General features: G+C 50.6%; 1 protein-coding gene across 5 annotated transcripts in view; it reads left to right on the top strand.

The window, feature by feature from the left end:
- The window catches only part of Arhgef4 (Rho guanine nucleotide exchange factor 4), a 136,180-nt gene that overhangs the window by 112,259 nt on the left and 5,875 nt on the right, over positions 1-18,046 (top strand). For 4 of the 5 annotated variants that reach the window (XM_021197307.2, XM_029539391.1, XM_029539390.1 and 1 more), the window contains 5 exons: positions 4,770-4,906; positions 15,512-15,691; positions 16,539-16,718; positions 16,896-17,075; positions 17,644-17,876. In XM_021197307.2, the coding sequence (XP_021052966.1) occupies positions 4,770-4,906; positions 15,512-15,691; positions 16,539-16,718; positions 16,896-17,075; positions 17,644-17,876 (910 nt within the window). Of the gene's footprint in view, positions 1-4,769; positions 4,907-12,375; positions 12,669-15,511; positions 15,692-16,538; positions 16,719-16,895; positions 17,076-17,643; positions 17,877-18,046 lie in introns of those variants that run through there. The other variant, XM_021197308.2, reaches the window with a different exon arrangement.

Consider the following 18,046-nt stretch of genomic DNA (forward strand, 5'->3'; position numbering starts at 1 on the left):
TGTGTGTGTGTGTGTGTGTATGTGTGTGTGTGTGTGTATGTGGGGGGGTGAGAGAGCGAGCGCATGTGTGACTATGGGCACTCTGTGAAGGGATAGTAGGATCAAAGTATCCTATGGACTTTAGGAAAAATGAAACAGAAGCAGGAGAGATAGCAAGCATGAAGATGCAAGCCTGCTCTCCAGCACCCACATTAACAAGGCTGAGTATGGTCCTGAGGAGGTAGAGATGCCCACGGTCCCTGGGGCTCGCTGGCCAGCTAGGCTAGCATACTTCAGGCCAGTGTGAGACTGTCGTGAAGATGGACAGCATTCCTGACGATGCCAGACAAAGTTATCCTCAGGGCCCCCTCATTCACTCTCTCTCTCTCTCTCTCTGTCTCTCTCTCACACACACACACAAACACACACACACACATCTATCATTCAAATAATTGTGACATGCTTTGTGACACTGCAGACCACGGGGCAGAAATGATGGAAATGCTCATCAAGTCATCTCATGGCCTGGCTCGTCATCACAGCAAACTGCATTGCTTGCTGAAGCTTGTAGTTTGGGAAGCACTGTGCTGTACAAGCATGGACTCTAGAATCCTGTGCTGCAGGTCCACATTTGCCATTCTAGGAAAAAAAGAAAGAAATCATAGTCACAACAAAGTCTGCAGCAGAGACCAAACACTGTTCTAATTCTTGGCATGCTGAATCTGTCTTAACCTACAATCCCCAGGGGTGGAAAGTCTTGCTTCACTATGTCTGAAGCATGGTGCTTCCCATTGCTGCATGTGTGTGTGTGTGTTTGTGTGTGTGTATGTGTTTGCAACCATGGACATGTGCACAAATGTACCATACATGTGTGTGCACACGCATGTTTAGGACAGAAAACAACTTCAGGTATTGTTCCTTGGAAGCTTTCTACATTTTTTTAATGAAATTTTTTTTTTAATTTTAGTCCTGGGAAGGGTGTGTTGTATGGCATGTTTATGACTGCAGGTTCTCACAGGGCCAGAGGCATTAGAATCTTCAGGTTTACAGGCAATTGTCGATGCTGGAGGTGGGCACTAGGAGCCCAACACAGATCTTCTGCAGGAGCAGTATGTGCTCTTCATTCAATGGTCAATCTCTCCAGCTACAGTTCTTTGGAACACGAAGCTCTCTCCCGGATCTAGAGCTTCTCAGTTAATCCATGCTGGCTTACAGCAGTACTTTCATGGTCGGCAAGGGGTGGGGGGTGGGGGGGAGTTCTTCCCCAGACTGTCCCATTTAACTCCCAAATAAAAGACACAAAAATCTGATATTTTTATTAACAAGCTGTAAACCTAAACTGGGCAGGCAGGTCTGAGAGTGTTGTACCCAGCTAGGCTATTGATGAGCAGGTAAATGCCCTGCTACTTGCCATCTGAGTCTGATTCTCAAGGTGATTTCCTCCCCCCCCTCCTCACGCCCCTTCCCTGAGACCCCCTACTCAACCCAAAGTTCCACCTTCCTCTCTCCCCTGCCCAGTCAATGACTCCAATCAGAGACCATTGGAGAACATTCTTTCAGCTCATTGATCAATACAATGTCCATGCCCAGACTGCAACCTTATTTTGGGGGCACAGAATGCAGCATCAGAATACACAGTGCACAAGACCAACCCCGACACTGGCTGGCTAGCAAGCCCTAGGGACCCACCGGTCTCCGCCTCCCTAGCTCTGGGATCATGGGTGTGCACTATTGGCACCTAACTTTTTGTGTGTGTGTGTGCTGGGAATCAAACTTAGGGTCTCATGCCTGTGCAGTATGTGCCTCACCAACTAGGTGGTTGCCCCAGTCCTTGGAGGTACTCTATGAAGTAGTTGGGACATTACAGTCCCATGTTACAAGGTTGAGACTCAGTCCCCCACATTCTTCACACATGGCATTGCAGCCCCAATCAGACAGTTGCAGCAGGAAGAGAGGTCATGGACAGTGTAGTTTAGGTAAGGGTGGCATTTAGCTGGTTTAAGTTCAGTTCCATGTGATGAATGATTTTCAGGGTTTCAGAACCACCACAGTTATGTCTCTCCAAAACAGTCTCATCTCTTCAGATGTGACCCTGGAGCCCCCAGAGACGCCACCGGAATTAAGAGTGCTCGATACTTTTGCAGAGGAACTGAGTTAAGTTCCTATCAAGGGGCTCAGAACCACCTGTAGTTCCAGCTCTGGAGGATCTGATGTTCCTGGTCTCTGAGGACCCCCGCACTCAAACACACGCATGCGCGTGTGTGCGCGCACGCGCACACACACACACACACCTTGGTGGCCACTGAGTGACACTTCCCTATTTCCCCATCCCTGACTCCCTGGTAGGCTCTTATTTATTTTGTGCTGTGAAGCATTTGCCCATCTAGATACCACCCTAAATGGAACCATCCAGTATGGGTTCCTTTGTGTGTTACTGATCTCCCTTACCATGCTGTTTCAAGGTTCATTTCTTCTACAGGCTGTACAATACTTTGCTGTCTATGTGCTCATCCTCCATGCTCAGCCCTATGGCTGTTCTTCAGTGAGTTCTTCCCCCTTTGGGCTTTCAGGAACAATGCTGTCACAGCCCTTGGTCTACAAGTGTCCATCAGAGTCTGATTTCAGGTCCTGAGGGCATATACCAGGAGGTGTGTCAGTCAGTGTTTTCAAGAGAACAGAACCGATAGAATAAAGAATTTATTCAATCAGCATTTACAATATGGCCAGTTTAGCAACACAGCTGTCTCACATCGGAGAGGTCAAGGACCCAGTGGTTTCTCGGCCCAGGAGGCAAAGTGCTTCAACAGTTTCAATCTGGCACGGAAACCTGGAGGGTTCCTGGAGAGACACGGGTAAAGCTGGTTCTGATATCAGCGAAGGCTTCAGCAGCAACAAGATAATTAATTCATCTGCCACGGGCAAGGCCAGTGGAACAAAACAAAACCTGAAAAATCTTCTGCCATGCCCCTTTAGACTCCTCCCACACTTGTCAGTGGGTCTTCTCACACCAGTTAAGATAATTCTGCAATTGAGACTCTCCACTTAGGAGATTCTAAATTGTGAAAAGATGACATTTGAAACCAACCATAACAGAGGGTATCCGGTAGATTGTATGTGAACTATGTGTTGTGTTGTGTGTGTATGTGGCATATGTGTTTGTGTGGGGGTCGACGTCTAATGTCTTTCTTGGTCAGTCTCCTTTTTGAGACAGTCTCTCTCTGAGCCCGGAGCTCACCAGTCAGCCAGGTATCCACTTGCCTCTGCCTCCCAGGCAGTGGGGTCATAAGCATGGACCTCGGTGTCTGGCTTCCTTTATTGTACATGATTCCTGGGGGCCAAGCTCGGGTTCACATGCCTGTACAGGAAGCACTCTAGTTACCCGTGCCTGTACTCTCATTACTGAGGTATCTCATCAGAACTTGTGTATTATTTTCTAAAGCACTGAACCATCCCAGCTCCATGTCATCCTCAAACCTTCCTCCATCTCTTATTAGCATCCTTGCTTTTATAACAACCCCCTAAAGGTGTGATGTGGCAAGAGATAATTGTGGGGAGTGGTGTGTGCACTGGAGTGCAGTGTCCACGGAGGCCAGAAGAGGGCGGTAGACCCTCTGCGTGCTGGAATTTCAGGTCATTGTGAGCTATTCAACATGGATGCTGGGAACCAAGAGAGAGCGCTTAACCAAATCCAATGTAAGTGCAGAATAGAAGTCAACACACGGAATCACAACCAATGAAAATTCAGAGTTATACAGCCCAGTCCCAATAGATACATCCACAAAAATGCTGCAGCCCCCAAGGCAGAGGGAACATTGCTGAAGAGGGGATACAAAGATCATAAGGGGCAGAGGATCAGGGAGTTTGCTATAAGACTGTGTTTCCTAGTAATGTCAGAAGCCACACCCATAAAGTCTCACCCACATGGCTGCCTAAGCATGAGCTAAACAAGGATGGCACCAATAGACTCGCCAAACTGGACAGGGAAAAGCCCGAGAGACCTCACCTTCCACAAAGAACTACAGGCCACCAGGGAAAGCTGGGAGGGAGAGAGGTGATGTTTCCCAGAGAGAAGAACACGACTGGTTGTTCAGTTCTAGTCACCTCTGCAGATATGCATACAAGTAACAGTATATGGACTCCACAGGTTATATGTAGTAAATATGTATGTGTGTGTGTGTGTGTGTGTGTGTGTATATATATATATATATATATATATATATATATATATATAATCACCTATGTATACAATAACAATTAGTAAAAAAAAGAGTCATGAATTTGAAGGAAAGCAGGGAGAAGTGTATGGGAGATGTTGGAGAGAGACAAAGGGAGAGAGCAATGTAATTAAATTATAATCTCAAAAAAAAAAAATATTTTTGCCTTAAAAATCATATAATGTGTATATGTGTGCATGCACGCACATATACTCTACCCATACCCATGGCATGCATGTATGTGTGTGTGTGTATATATATATATATATATATATATATATATATATATATATATATATATATTTAACTGGACTCAGTCAGAGAGTTCTTAGATGACAGGCCCCAGCCAACCCTGGTGTCTCCTAGTTTTGTCCCAGGGCTAGGTGATAGCAATAGTGATGTCAGTGACTGAAGCATTCCAGCCACCAGGCTGGGATGGCTTGACTAAACTGCCCCTGACCTTCTCTTCCTCCCCCAAACGTAGTGCTGCTTCTATAATCGCCCAGTTCCTTTGCCACGTGCTCAGCTCCACCTTCCAAGCTGACCTTTTGTGCCTGCTGCTGTGTCTCCTTCCAGGGATGCCGGACGGAACTCTGGACACTGCGTGCGCCGAAGAGACGGGCAGTGAGGAGGACCTGTATGAAGAGCTTCACAACTCTGGCCACCACTACAGCCACCCTAGAGGAGGTGGAGAGCAACTGGCCATCAACGAGGTAGTGTGAAGGAGGCTCAGCCAGTGGAACGAGGGCCACACGACAGGCTCATGCGAGCCAGATGTGCAGTCGTGTTCAAAGCACACGGCACAGCTGGGGTGCACACAGGACCCTTTATCCTGCAGCTTGTACCCCGTCGTGAGGCATTTATGTGTGTTTAAGGAAGAACTTCCCTGGGTGGATCCAGGAGCAGGGGCAGGGCCAGGCTGTAGTCATAATGAAGAGAGATGCTTAGAAGAGGAGACAAGCGCTTCCCTGTCACTCCAATTCAGGTGGCATTCTAGGTAGACTGCACGAAGCAAGGGAAAACCCGATAAGCTGGTTTCCCTTCTGTGGACACAGGCTCAGAGTACTTGCTGTTGCCATGACAACCATGGGCCACTTATAGGTTTTGCTATTTCCTGGCTAAGCAGACAAAATTAGTGAGAGACTGCATCTGGGCAGAACCGGTTCCCATTACAACTCCTCCTTGTAATTTTTAATTGACACATGTTGTGTATGCTTTATTTATAGTATAACATTTCAGTTAATATATACAGTGTGCAGTGGTCAAATCATGGTAATGGACATACCAATTACCTCGAAAATTTACGATTTTTTTTTTAATGTTGGAAACATTGAGAGCCTCATCCATAGAGTACAGATTGTTCATATTGTACAGAGGACCATGCGTGCTCACGTGTGTGGAAGCCAGATCGAAGCCTCAGCTGCTGGTCCTCAGTCATTGTATGTCCACTTTGTTCTTTTGAGACAAGGTATCGCAGTGACTTGGAGGCATTCAAGTAGGCTAGGCTGACTGGCCAGCTATCCCCAGGGATCCATCTGCCTCTGCCTTGCCAGTGCTGGGATTGTACATACACACCCCCATAGCTGCTTGTCTGCCTGCCCTCCCGCCCGCCTGCCTGCCCTCCCTCCCTCCCTCCCTTCCTTATTGGTTTTTCAAGACAGGGTTTCTCTGTGTAGCCCTGGCTGTTCTGGAACTCACTCTGTAGACTAGGCTGGCCTCTCAAACTCAGAGATTCTCCTGCCTTTGTCTCCGGAGAGCTGAGATTAAAGTCATGTGCCACCGCCAATGGGCACCATGTCTGGCTTTTTACGTGGGTGCTGAGATTTCGAACTCAGCTCCTCCTGTTTGCAAAGCATGTACTGTACTGTCTCCCCAGGCCTTTTGAGCAATTCTCAGCTGAATGCACCAGGGCCATCCCACTGTGCTACAGTGATCTAGAGGCTATTATGCCTCCTATCCCGCTGCCCCCTCCTCCTGTAGCCAGCAATTAACTAGCAATTCCTAAGACAGAATATTTGAAGCTTTAACTCTCCTGTTTCTCACTGGGGAGAGGGTGGGACATCGCAGTGAGCTTGTCCTGCCTAAGCGTGAGATCCTCTGTCCGTGTTTCTGCTTCAACAAAACAGAGGTCTTGCTATGGCACCGAAGAGTTTCCATCAGGAGATGATGCTCAGTTGGCTGTGATATCTGTGAGCGGATGACAACCAGCCCTGTCAGTGGGGAGGGGACAAAGACAGTTCCACTGTCACCCTCAGCAGCCTGAGCGGTTCCCCTAACCTTTTTAGGAAATTGGGCTCAGGCCCAACTGGCTCCAATAAAGAAAAGAATTTCAGGCCTAGCCAGTTTGAGCAGAGTTCAGGAAATGTTAATGAGGAAGAAAGCTGGTCAGTAAGAAGAAAGATACAAATAACCAATGGCAGGTGTCTCCTCAAGGGACCTGCCACCGATGCCTTAGCTGTATGTGTTAGTGTGGTGGTCCTCTGAATTACACCTTTTTCTTTCTTTTTTTTTTTTTAAGATTTATTTATCATATATGAGTACACTGTTGCTGTCTTCAGACACACCAGCAGAGGGCATCAGATCCCATTACAGAGGGTTGTGAGTCACCATGTGGTTGCTGGGAATTGAACTCAGGACCTCTGGAAGAGCAGGCAGTGCTCTTAACCACTGAGCCATCTCTCCAGCCCCAGAATTATGTCTTAAAAGGTTACTAAGAAACCTTTTTTCCTCTTCCTTTCCTCCCCTTTTTGATAAGTGGGTTTAGTGGCTCTGGGGTATGCTGGATGGAATTCTAACCTGATAAGGTGAGGTCAGGAGCCCCCAGGAATGCACGTGGGGTTATGAACAAATGTGTCCTTTCTCTGTAAATGCAGTGTCTGGGGAGAGTCCTAGATGCCTAGCTGAGAAGGGAGCAAGGCTGTAGGCGGTTAATTGTGATGGAGATGTTGCTCCCCTGATGATGGGGGAGGGAAGCTTCAAGCAGATGCCTGGGGGAGGGGCCCACCTCCTTTCTCACATCCCTCTCCATCTTCCTCTCCTCCCTTAGACTTCTCTGAAATCAGTGTTGAGTATGGTACCTTCTTCACACATAAACTAAGTAGTGAGGTTCCTGGCCTCTTCTCAGAGGTCCAGATCTAGAGAGTAATTTTTTTTTTTTTTTCTAGAATTCCTGATTTGATGTTAGGAAGAAATTTTTTTTCAATTTTTTTATTAGATATTTTCATTTACATTTCAAATGCTATCCCGAAAGTCCCCTATACCCTCTCCCCACCCCCCATCCTGTTCCCCTACCCACCCACTCCCACTTCTTGGCCCTGGCCTTCCCCTGTACTGGGGCATATAAAGTCTGCAAGACCAAGGGACCTCTCTTCCCAATGATGGCCGACTAAGCCATCTTCTACTACATATGCAGCTAGAGACACGAGCTCTGGGGGTACTGGTTAGTTCATATTGTTGTTCCACCTATAGGGTTGCAGATCCCTTCAGCTCCTTAGGTACTTTCTTTAGCTCCTCCATTGGGGGCCCTGTGTTCCATCCAATAGATGACTGTAAGCATCCACTTCTGTATTTGCCAGGCACTGGCATAGCCTCACAAGAGACAGCTATATCAGGGTCCTGTCAGCAGAATCTTGCTGGCATGTGCAACAGTGTCTGGGTTTGGTGGCTGATGATGAGATGGATCCCCAGGTGAGGTAGTCTCTGGATGGTTCATCCTTTCGTCTTAACTCCAAACTTTGTCTCTGTTTCTCCTTCCATGAGCATTTTGTTCCCTGTTCTAAGGAGGAATGAAGTAGTCACACGTTGGTCTTCCTTCTTCTTGATTTTCTTGTGTTTTGCAAATTGTATGTTGGGTATTCTAAGTTTCTGGGCTACTCCATGGTGACAGACTGGAAACAAGGCCATAGCTTGCTGTGGCCATTTCTGAGTAGATCTCAATAATTACGGCCAGAGTGAAAGGCCCGATCTCAGGGCTCTCTCTGGGCAGGCTCCTTGACAGTCTTAAATGCTGCAATGCTAGAGTTCTTGTGTTCTGTAGCTCCCCATTTCTTTCCCAGGTGAAATTAGAAAGGTACGCCTTGAGGTTTTGATCCCTGTGGTTCTAGACAAGGACTCCATGCCCAGATCCTCTGGCTAAGGAAACCCCCGAGCCAAGGCTACCATGTAAAAAGCAGGAAGTCCTGAGGGAGGCATTCAGTGAGGCAGTGCAGGTGTTGTGCACACTTAGAGGGTCCTGTGAGCCAGCACAGATGGTGTTCATATGCAAAAGACCTTTGAGGACAGTACAAGCAGCGTCCTGAAGAGTTCTGTAAGCACCGACTGCAGTTCTTAAGACAGTTCACATCTTTGTTGGCTGAAGGTCTTTCGGGGGACAGCCATCATGGGGGGTACCCTCTTTCTCATGATGCTGTGGGCTGTGCAGGGAAGGGAACCTCCTCACTCATGTCTGTTCCCCACAGAGCTTACCTCAGTGGAGTCACCAGTGCCTCTAGATCTTAACATAGAAAAAAGGCAAGAAGAGACTCTCTAAATGGGACAGCGGGAAGGGCAGGACCAGGCATGAAGCATGCCCCCCATCCCCCGCTCCCAGGGACAGACCTCAGGTTAGACAGCCCATCTAATTGCGGGTCTGGGGATATGGGTGACTTCTCTGGGCTCTGACTTTAACTGGAGAGTCAAAAGAGGTTGAGTGCTTTCTGGCCTGCAGAAGGCATCAAGTAGACTATTGCCAGAAGTTCGTTAAAGATATAATTGATGGCTGATGATAGGCCAACTCCTTTGCCTTCCTCTAGTAGCCTCTTCCCACCCATTGGGCATCGTCTGTGGCCTGTACTGGCTCAGCAGGAAGCTTTGCTGGGGATTCACATGAACTAACGTTATCCCTGGAGATTATTGGAGCAGGAGGCAACAAGGGGGAAACGTCCAGCATCCTCAATGACATGACGTTTGGCCTATCAAACCATCACACACTCACTGTGTCTTGTTCTAGGTTGTAAACTTTCCACATTCAGGCCACCACTAGGGGGAAAAAAGGACTTGTCAATTTCTTTAAGACTTTTAAGAAGCATTTTAATGATGCGTTTGTGTCTGTGTGAGGGTACATACACGAGAGTGCAGTGCCTGCAAAGACCCGATGAGGAAATTGGAGCTCCTGGGATGACAGCTTGAGGTGGTTATAAGGCACTGAAAATAGGTGTTAGGGACCTAACTTGGGTCCTCAGCTAGAACAGTAAGTATCCATAACTACTGAACCTTGAACTCAGCCCTTGGATGTCTCAGGATTTTAGCAGAGGGGAATCGGAACCCTCTAGCCAAGAGAGTGACGGATAATGTGGACCAGAGAGGCAGTTTGCACTGTGGGTACCCGAGGAACAACTGCTGCCCATACTTATTCGTATGTGTAGTTGTGGGTTTGTCATATGTTGAATAGATGTGTTGCACATGATCTGTGCATTTGATGTATGTCAGCCAGTGTGCCCGCCCCAGCATGCAGATGTGTGGAAGGCACATTCCTTCCTGCAGAGAGCTAACTATGCAAGAGTGGGTTGGGTATGTGATGCCTGTCTTTCTGGGTACCCCAAGGAGCATGAGGAGGTGTGGCACAGGGTCTTGTTCTTTCTGTATTCCTCACACATACTTGTTCCTGGCGCCTTGGGACTGCCCAACTGCTGCAGGATGAATCAGCAAATGAAGCAGTTAATTGTCCTCGGTCCCTGCAAGCGGCTCTCTCCTAAAGCACTGTCCTGTATAGAGCCTTCTCCATATGCCCATGGCTTAGACCTGGGCATGCCTGTGCTTTCTACCCTGCCCAGCCATGCTAGCATTGGCTGTAATGCTTGCTACCTGGCCCGAGTCCATCCTCAGTGGGAGAATTTCCCTGACTGACGGAAGTAGGAGATATTTGTCTGTGGATCTTTAGATCTCCCTCCCTTTCTACCATCACCCAGCCTGGCCTCATCTCCCCATGCTTCAGTTCTATTGGTGTGTGCAATGATCTAGGGAGAGGTGGGGGGAGACCTAAGGTGCAAACGCCTTACTCCCTGTGCATGGCTGCTCGTGTCCTCTGGGCCAGGCCATGGCTAGACATTCCTTCTGGCTCCAGCTGCTCCCCACACAGATGAGACAGTTGGGATGGCATGGTTTCCTTTGTCACATGCACACACAGCTGATGGGATCCTTCAGCTCTGAGGTGGATGAAGAGTACACACAGCTTCTAGGTAATGCGGTTCAATGCCCAAACTAGAAGCAGGCAGACACTAGAGGAAAGCCACAGAAATCAGCCTCCAAACTTAAAGTGCAAACAAGAGGGCTGCCAATGGTAAGACCTGCAAAGCAGTGGGATGCAGACATGGACACTGCCTCCATGACACTGGTCTCCCAAAGGTGCTCTGCAGCTCTCCCCCTGGCACTTTGTGGCACATGTGAGAGTCCCAAAGGACCCAAGGCCATCACCACTATGGAGTCAGCTGTTCTCTGGCTCCAAGTGTCTTTGTCGTCCCACAGGACTCCTGTGATGGTAAGACATAGTAGACCTGGCCTGGTTCTCATGCTTCCCAGCCTGAAGGAGAAGCCCAATGTCTGTTGGTGCCTCCTTGTCTTGTTTGTGCTCACCCTTGTTGGATAAGCCAACTGCCTTGATTGTCCTCCCTCCCCCCCCCCCCCGACAAGAAAGGGGCACCTGTGAGAACTTCAGACCACTGCTGCCTTAGGAGCCCAGACTGCAAAGCTGGATGGTGGCCACACTTGTAAAGCAGTTCCTCTTCATTTCTAGTATTACCCTAAACTATAGAACCCGGGGCTCAGCCTCACCCACCTCAGACATCCGCGTCTCCCTTCAGCACTCTCCTGTTAGTCTTGCCACCTTGACACACCAGCCTAGGGCCTAGGGGCCACTTCTCTGGCGGGCCCAAGCCTTTAAACGCAAGCTTTTTAAATTTTTATTTTTATTTTTATTTTTGTTTGGGCTCATGTAACCCACAGAGTTGTCCCAGTCATACCCTGGGCTCTTGGGGTTCAAAAAGGTAGGAGTCCCCAGGCAGGGTGGTATTCTTAACCCGGTCCAAATACAAGGGCCTTTTGTCTTATTTCATGCTCCAGATGAGTCTGTTCTTATTATGGGGTGAAGCTCATGCCCACAGCTGGGCCTGGGCCTCTCTGGGTCTGGCATACCAGTGAGCAGAGTGTGGTTATATGACCTTACCCTGGATCTGAGGCAAGCAAACATATACTCACTTCAGATGGAATACTGAGAACAAAACAAAGAAACCCTAGTCTAGCATAGTTATCAGTGAGCATAGTTGGCTCAAAAGCAGGTGCATGACTGAAAGGACCAACATGTGTGATGACTCCCTGGATTCATTCCTGGAGCTCTCTACAGGACTTTTGGCAGCCCAGTGGTCAGAGAGTCTCTTCTCCTCAGCAGTTGTTATTCCTTATATAACCCTGGAGAGGAGACTTGTGAATCCTGTATGTTTCAGGAACTTTTTGAAACTGTGAGTTGTGTGTTTACTAAGTCTTCTCAGCATTCTGTTTTGCTGGATGAATGTGTAACAACTAACTGATGTTTCAGAGGCACAGTTACTCATCTATGAATGCCAGATAATAGCTTTATTAGTATTAAGAACCCTTGGCCCTCTGAGGACTTGCCTCAGAGAGTAGAGTACTTGCCTAGCAAGCATGAAGATCTGAGTTTGAGGCCCAGAACCATATAAATCTAGCATAGGCAGCACATACTTGTAATCCTAGCTCTGAGGAGCCAAAGGTAGGAAGATGAGAAGTTCAAGGTTATCTATATAAGTGAATTTTAAGCCATTCTGGACTGCACGACAAAACAACTGGCCTACCCTTACCCACAGCAATCTTGCCACACACTCTTAGACTCAGGGACTTCCTGAGTCTAAGTCCCAGGGTACACCCACCCCCTCCAGGATTTCCATGGTCATCTGTGTACCTTGTCAGGCCAAAACCAGGAAGAAACGTTGTGCGGGACATTAGTGTTTGACCCCTTCCAGGGAAGCACCCTGGGCAGATCACAGCGCACCCAGAGCTGCAGCAATCAGGCGACTTTAACAAGTTCCCTCCCACCCACCCCCTCTGCAGCACCTTCGCCCTGCTTCCCCGAAAGCCTGGGTTGCAGCACACTCAGCGCGCTGTGAGGGAGGAGCTAGGAGGGTGAGCGCAGGCAGCTCCGCCTCCTTTCCGGTGCCTCCGGCTCCAGCCTTGAGCTGGGATCTCCCGGCGACAGGAGCCCGGAGGTTGGCCGGGAGTGATGGCCAGGCCTCCGCAGCCCCGGCGTGGCCCCACAACGCCTGGTGGTGCCCTGCGTGCCCTGCTGCGCTGCAACTTGCCCCCGGGCGCCCAGCGCGTGGTGGTCTCCGCTGTGCTGGCGTTGCTGGTCCTCATCAACGCCGTGCTGATATTCCTACTGGCCTTCCGCTGAGCTGCGCGTGCCGGGCACCGCGGGGGGAACCGCGCAGGGTGAGTGGCACCTTCCAGCCGCTGTCACCGCACGAACGTGGGGGAGGGGGAGACGACGACTCTCATTATCCCCTTGTGCTCTTTGTCAAGGCCGATCTGGGGATTCCCCCACCCCACCCCCGGGGATGCCACCCTGAGGGTAGCTGAGGGGCGTGGTGGCACATGTGCCCAAAAGGCCTTTCATCTGCCCTAGAGGCTGGGAAGGAGGGGGGGTGGGACAACATGGCGGGTCTCTCTTAAGATGCAGAGGAGCCCTGACCTGCTGGTGGAGGCTGTCTGGAAAGGGAGGGCAGGGCATGTATTATGTGGGTACAGCAAGAGGCTGTTAGGGGGTATCTAGGCTCCTCTGCACGTGATACCAGCGTTTTTGTTATTTTAGGCCTTAAAAAGTGCCAGTCAGTCTCCTAGGGCAGAGCTGCTGCTGCCTGAGTTGCAGCAGCCACTCTGAACACACCCTCCCACCACTTCCGGTGCTCATGGACAGCTTGGTGGGAAGGCGCCACCACTCCACATGAGAGATGCATCCAGGACAGAGGTGGATAGTAGGGTGATAGGCTAAAGGTTGTGATGCTCCACAGGGGTCAGCTTGAGGCACAGCCTGGAGGCTCTACCTTCCCCTTAGAGGGAGGCGGAACCTCAAGGCAGGGGAAGGAATTCTGCCCCTGCCTTTCCTTGGCTTATCTTAGTCCTGAACTAACCTGGGCAGTGGAACAAGCCCCACCTGCCTCCAGACAGCCTTCCACCTGAGGCAAGGAGCCAGGCAGACACCAACTGGCATCCTATCTTTGGCAACTGCTGCAATGCCAGGTTAAGGAGCGGGTGCACTTGGTGGGACCCACGGGGAGGGTGGCTCTGCTGAGAAATGAACTTAGCTGCAGCTGGGGTTCACCTCGGACACCCTATAAAATGTTTCTCTTGGAGCCGCATTTTGGTTTGGCAATGGCATGGAAATGGTTTGTTTCGGAGCGAGAGCTTGGTAGAGCCTTCTATTTGTGATGCCCATGAAGGGGAGATTCTGTTTACTGGGGTCCTGAGGATTTGCTCAGACACAGCAGTGTGCCTGTCTGGTACTTTCTGTGCTTGGAAACAACGCTGAAGATCAACACCTCCTTCCCAGGCCTACAGGCTTCCGCGTGACTGGGCAGGACCACTGTGAGACTTGTTTCTATTGCTGCTCAGGACCCTGGTCTCCACCCCTGTCCCTCAGTAGCTTTCCCAGCAGCAGAACAGGATCCATACCTGTCTATAAGCACTGGAGAAGGAGAGGAAGGAGAGGCTCTGCCTGCCTGCCCGCCTGCCTGCCTGCCTGCCTCCCTCCCTCCCTCCCTCCCTCCCTCTCAGTGCTTGTGTGAGGGAAACCAGGGACAGAGGTACCTCACTCAGTTCATACAAAGCAGGAAGCTGGGCCATGTTGAGCATCTAGGTTACTTCCCCAAATCTGCAGCCAAAGCTCCAGCGTCCTGGTCAGGTACATTGCCCTGTTCTTTCTCACTGGCTTCCACTTCTTTCTCTACATCCTTCAAGGTTTCACAGGACAGTCTACTGCAGAAGGTGCGCTGGCTCCTGGCCTGCAGCAGACTGGCTCCTCCTGTGGCCTTGCTGAGTCCTCTTGTCTTAACCCACATGTGTGGCAGCCAGAGTCATCTGCAGAAAGTTATTGTTACAGAGGCAATGAATCCCAGAGGTTGGACATCTGCTGTCCCCAGGAACACTCAGAGCTCTGTGCTGGGATCCTGGTGTGGCGTTGGGCAGAAAGACCCCTAAGACTGAGTCTGGCACTGGGGTAGAGATGCTACACATTTTCTTGGGCAATACCCCTTCCTGGGCTGATTCGAGGATTTCGATATGGAAGCATCCAGAGGGGCCAAAAGGGGAGCAAACAAGGATATAGAGCAGCTTAGGGGTAGGACTGGCTGGGAGGCCCAGGTGTGTTTGTCTTGGGGATGTACAGTCTAGTTCTTCTTTTAGGCTGGTCAAGAAGGTGGCCACATGCATCCCACACACCATTGCCTGCCTTAAGGCACCAGAGCCATTTATTCTTAAAGCAGAAACAGCCTTCAGAACAGAAAGGGGGGAGCCAATGGATGGGGGACAGAGTTCCAACCATGAAGGCCACCTAGATGGGGCCAGGGACAGGCTACACGGTGCAGGAAGGGGCCTCACTAGCCCTCTTGGCAGAAAGAGCCCAGGACATGGAGCTGTCAGCCAGATACAGCCTGGGAAGGAAAGGAAGGCATATAGAAAGATTAAAACAGCCCTCCAGGCCCCTCTGTCTGAGAAGGACCGCTCCTCAGCTGGTGCCTGGGCTGTAGTACAGAGCGATGGTGTCATGTGGCTACTTCTGCAAGGGGTTAAAGAAGCAGACAAATGTGACCCAGCTGCCGTGGTGGGCACTGTCATTGGCAATACAGCACTGTTAACTGGATGACCTCACAAGCCATGAAAGTCCTCAAGGTCCTGCAGAGGGAGCAACTCCACCCCTCCCCCTTTAAATGGCCGCCTAGGAGAGCAGGTAGAAGCTGCCAGTCGCCACGTCCCAGCCCTAAGCCTAACATCTCAAGGTAGGGCATTGAAGCTGTAGCCACAGACTCAACTGAGCTGAAGGTATGGCTGAACAGGAAAGGGGACATGACAGCCAGTCCCATTTTGTGTTCCCTCATTGAGCTTCAATAATCTAGGCATGCCTTAGGCACAGCCCGGCATCCAGAAGAGCTGCTGGCCTGGAGGGAAACTTCATTCGTTTCTCTGTAAAGCAGGCCAGGATCCTTTCCATGGCTGCTGGGTATGGGGTAGTGTAGGGTAGCCCTGCCTCACTGACCTACCGGCCTTGACTCTCTCTCCAGCTCATCAGTGATGGCAGTGTGGTGTGTGCCGAAGCCCTGTGGGACCATGTCACCATGGATGACCAGGAGCTGGGCTTCAAAGCTGGGGATGTCATCGAAGTGATGGATGCCACCAACAGAGAATGGTGGTGGGGCCGAGTGGCAGATGGCGAGGGGTGGTTCCCTGCCAGCTTTGTACGGGTACGGCTCCAGTCTGTACTTTCCTGGGGTGGGGGTGGGGGGATTGAAGACTCTTGGCTCTGCTCAGAAGTCTGGGCCCCCAACAGCTCTGCAGTCCCGGGCAAGGGGGATGGATCACACCCTCTCTGCTTGCCTCTGACCGGATGGGTAGGGGATCAGAACTGTGGCACAGACATTCAATCCCCTGCTTGCCAGCCCTCTAGGGCCACAGAGAAGAGCAGATCAGGAATCTAATATGATGCTTCAGAATTCTACAACTTTAATGCATCACTCAGCTGTGGGGACCGTGAAACACACACAGGCCTGAGGGGTAGAAATCTGGGAGGAGGCATAGACAGCAAGATTATACCCAAGAGAACAAATGACCAGTTCCAATCTTAGGCTGCATCTGGTCACCAAAGAACTCTTGATTCAGACTCCCAAAGGTCAGGCAGAGGAGAGAATCCCTGGTTCTCGGGTACTCCTGCGCAGGGTCCCAACCCCTACCCTTTCCTAAACTTACAGGCTAGCAACCTAGCAAGGTCTCTACCTAGGCACATGAATTCCTATACCTGGATGCCCTAGGATGAGTAGGTCTGGTTCAGAAATCCCCAGTGCTCTGCTCCAATCCCCGATGAGAACAAAGTATACCAGAGGAGTAAATTTGACAGTAGCTGTGGCCATCAAACTCACTATCCCTTGCCCCAGCTTTGTGTCTAAGAGGCAGTTGCAGGGAAACTGTGGGTGTGCACTTGGACATGTGTGTCCTGTGGCAGCTACTGGCCTCAGCTTCAGATGACCTAGAGCGGAGTTCAGGGACTGACTGGGAGATGGCAGGGGTTAATCTGCCTTGCATTGTTGTCTAAAGCTGCGCGTGAACCAGGATGAGCCCGCGGACGACTATGAGGCCCCGCGGGCCGGGGCTAGAGAGGCCGATGACAGCGGTCCAGAGGCCCAGAGCTGTAAGGACCAGATGCGCACAAATGTCATCAATGAGATCCTCAGCACTGAGCGGGACTACATCAAGCACCTTCGCGACATCTGCGAGGTGAGGAGAGCAGGCAGGGTTTGCTTGGAGAAATGAGGGTAGTGGGCTGCCTGACTTAGGCTACGTGTTAGAATGGGATGGGCGCGGTCAGAGGGCGTGGTGAACTGGTGCGGAGGGCGTGGTATATAGTGGGGTACACAGATGGGTCCCCAGAGAACTTGGCTCCGCCCCTCGCAGGGCTACGTCCGCCAGTGCCGCAAGCGGGAGGATATGTTCAGTGAAGAGCAGCTGCGCACCATCTTTGGGAACATCGAGGACATCTACCGCTGCCAAAAGGCGTTTGTGAAGGCTTTGGAGCAGAAGTTTAACACGGAGCGGCCACACCTGAGCGAGTTGGGGGCCTGCTTTCTGGAACACGTGAGTGCGCCTGGACCCATCCCGCACAGGATCCCTAAGCCCTAACGGGCTGCAGTGCCTGGCCCTCCCCCCGACCCCACCCCATCCCTACTTGTCTGTGCTTGGCACCCTTGTGCTGTCCCAGGCCACCTACTCTTCCCCAGAATTTTCCACACCAGGTTCACAGATAAAAGCTACTAGCCTTCCTGGACAGACTGTCTTGTCCTCTACTAAAGCAAGTCGAGGGAATCTCTCCAGCTTCCAAGGCTTTACCTGTTTAGCCTTGATAATCTTTCCTGATTAGCACCACTGATTTCATTCAAAGATAATAAAATAAAAACAGAGGCATGATCAGAGTATCTCATAGAAGCCCTACCAGGAAAGCCCAGTAGCTCCAAGGATAGGCAGACACTTCACAGCTAATTGTTTTCCATCCCCGGAATGACTACATACAGTTTGTACCCAGCAAAGTAGATGGAACCAGCGCCTATATAAAATGCAGAAGCTCCTGACCCTCTCACCTTATGGCTGTGGCCTGTTGCCTGGGGAAACAGGAGACAGCCACCCTGACCTCCAGCTGTGCCCCCAGCAAGCAGACTTCCAGATCTATTCTGAGTACTGCAACAACCACCCCAATGCCTGTGTGGAACTCTCCCGCCTCACCAAGCTCAGCAAGTACGTGTACTTCTTCGAGGCCTGCCGGCTGCTGCAAAGGATGATTGACATCTCTCTGGATGGCTTTCTGCTGACCCCGGTGCAGAAGATCTGCAAGTATCCCCTCCAGCTGGCGGAGCTGCTCAAGTACACACATCCCCAGCACAGGTAGAGGGCACAGGGTAGGGAGGGGGCTGCCTGAGATTGCATGCTATCAGCCAGCAAACTGAATTATTTGCAGCGTGGGTACCATTTGCAGAATGTTGGGTACTGCTGTTGGCACTGGTTAACAGCTTAGGGTAAACCACCACCTTGAGCTATACTGGAGTAGCGAAGGC

This window comes from Mus pahari, chromosome 5 (genome assembly GCF_900095145.1).
Source record: "Mus pahari chromosome 5, PAHARI_EIJ_v1.1, whole genome shotgun sequence".
Classification (NCBI taxonomy): Eukaryota; Metazoa; Chordata; class Mammalia; order Rodentia; family Muridae; genus Mus; species Mus pahari.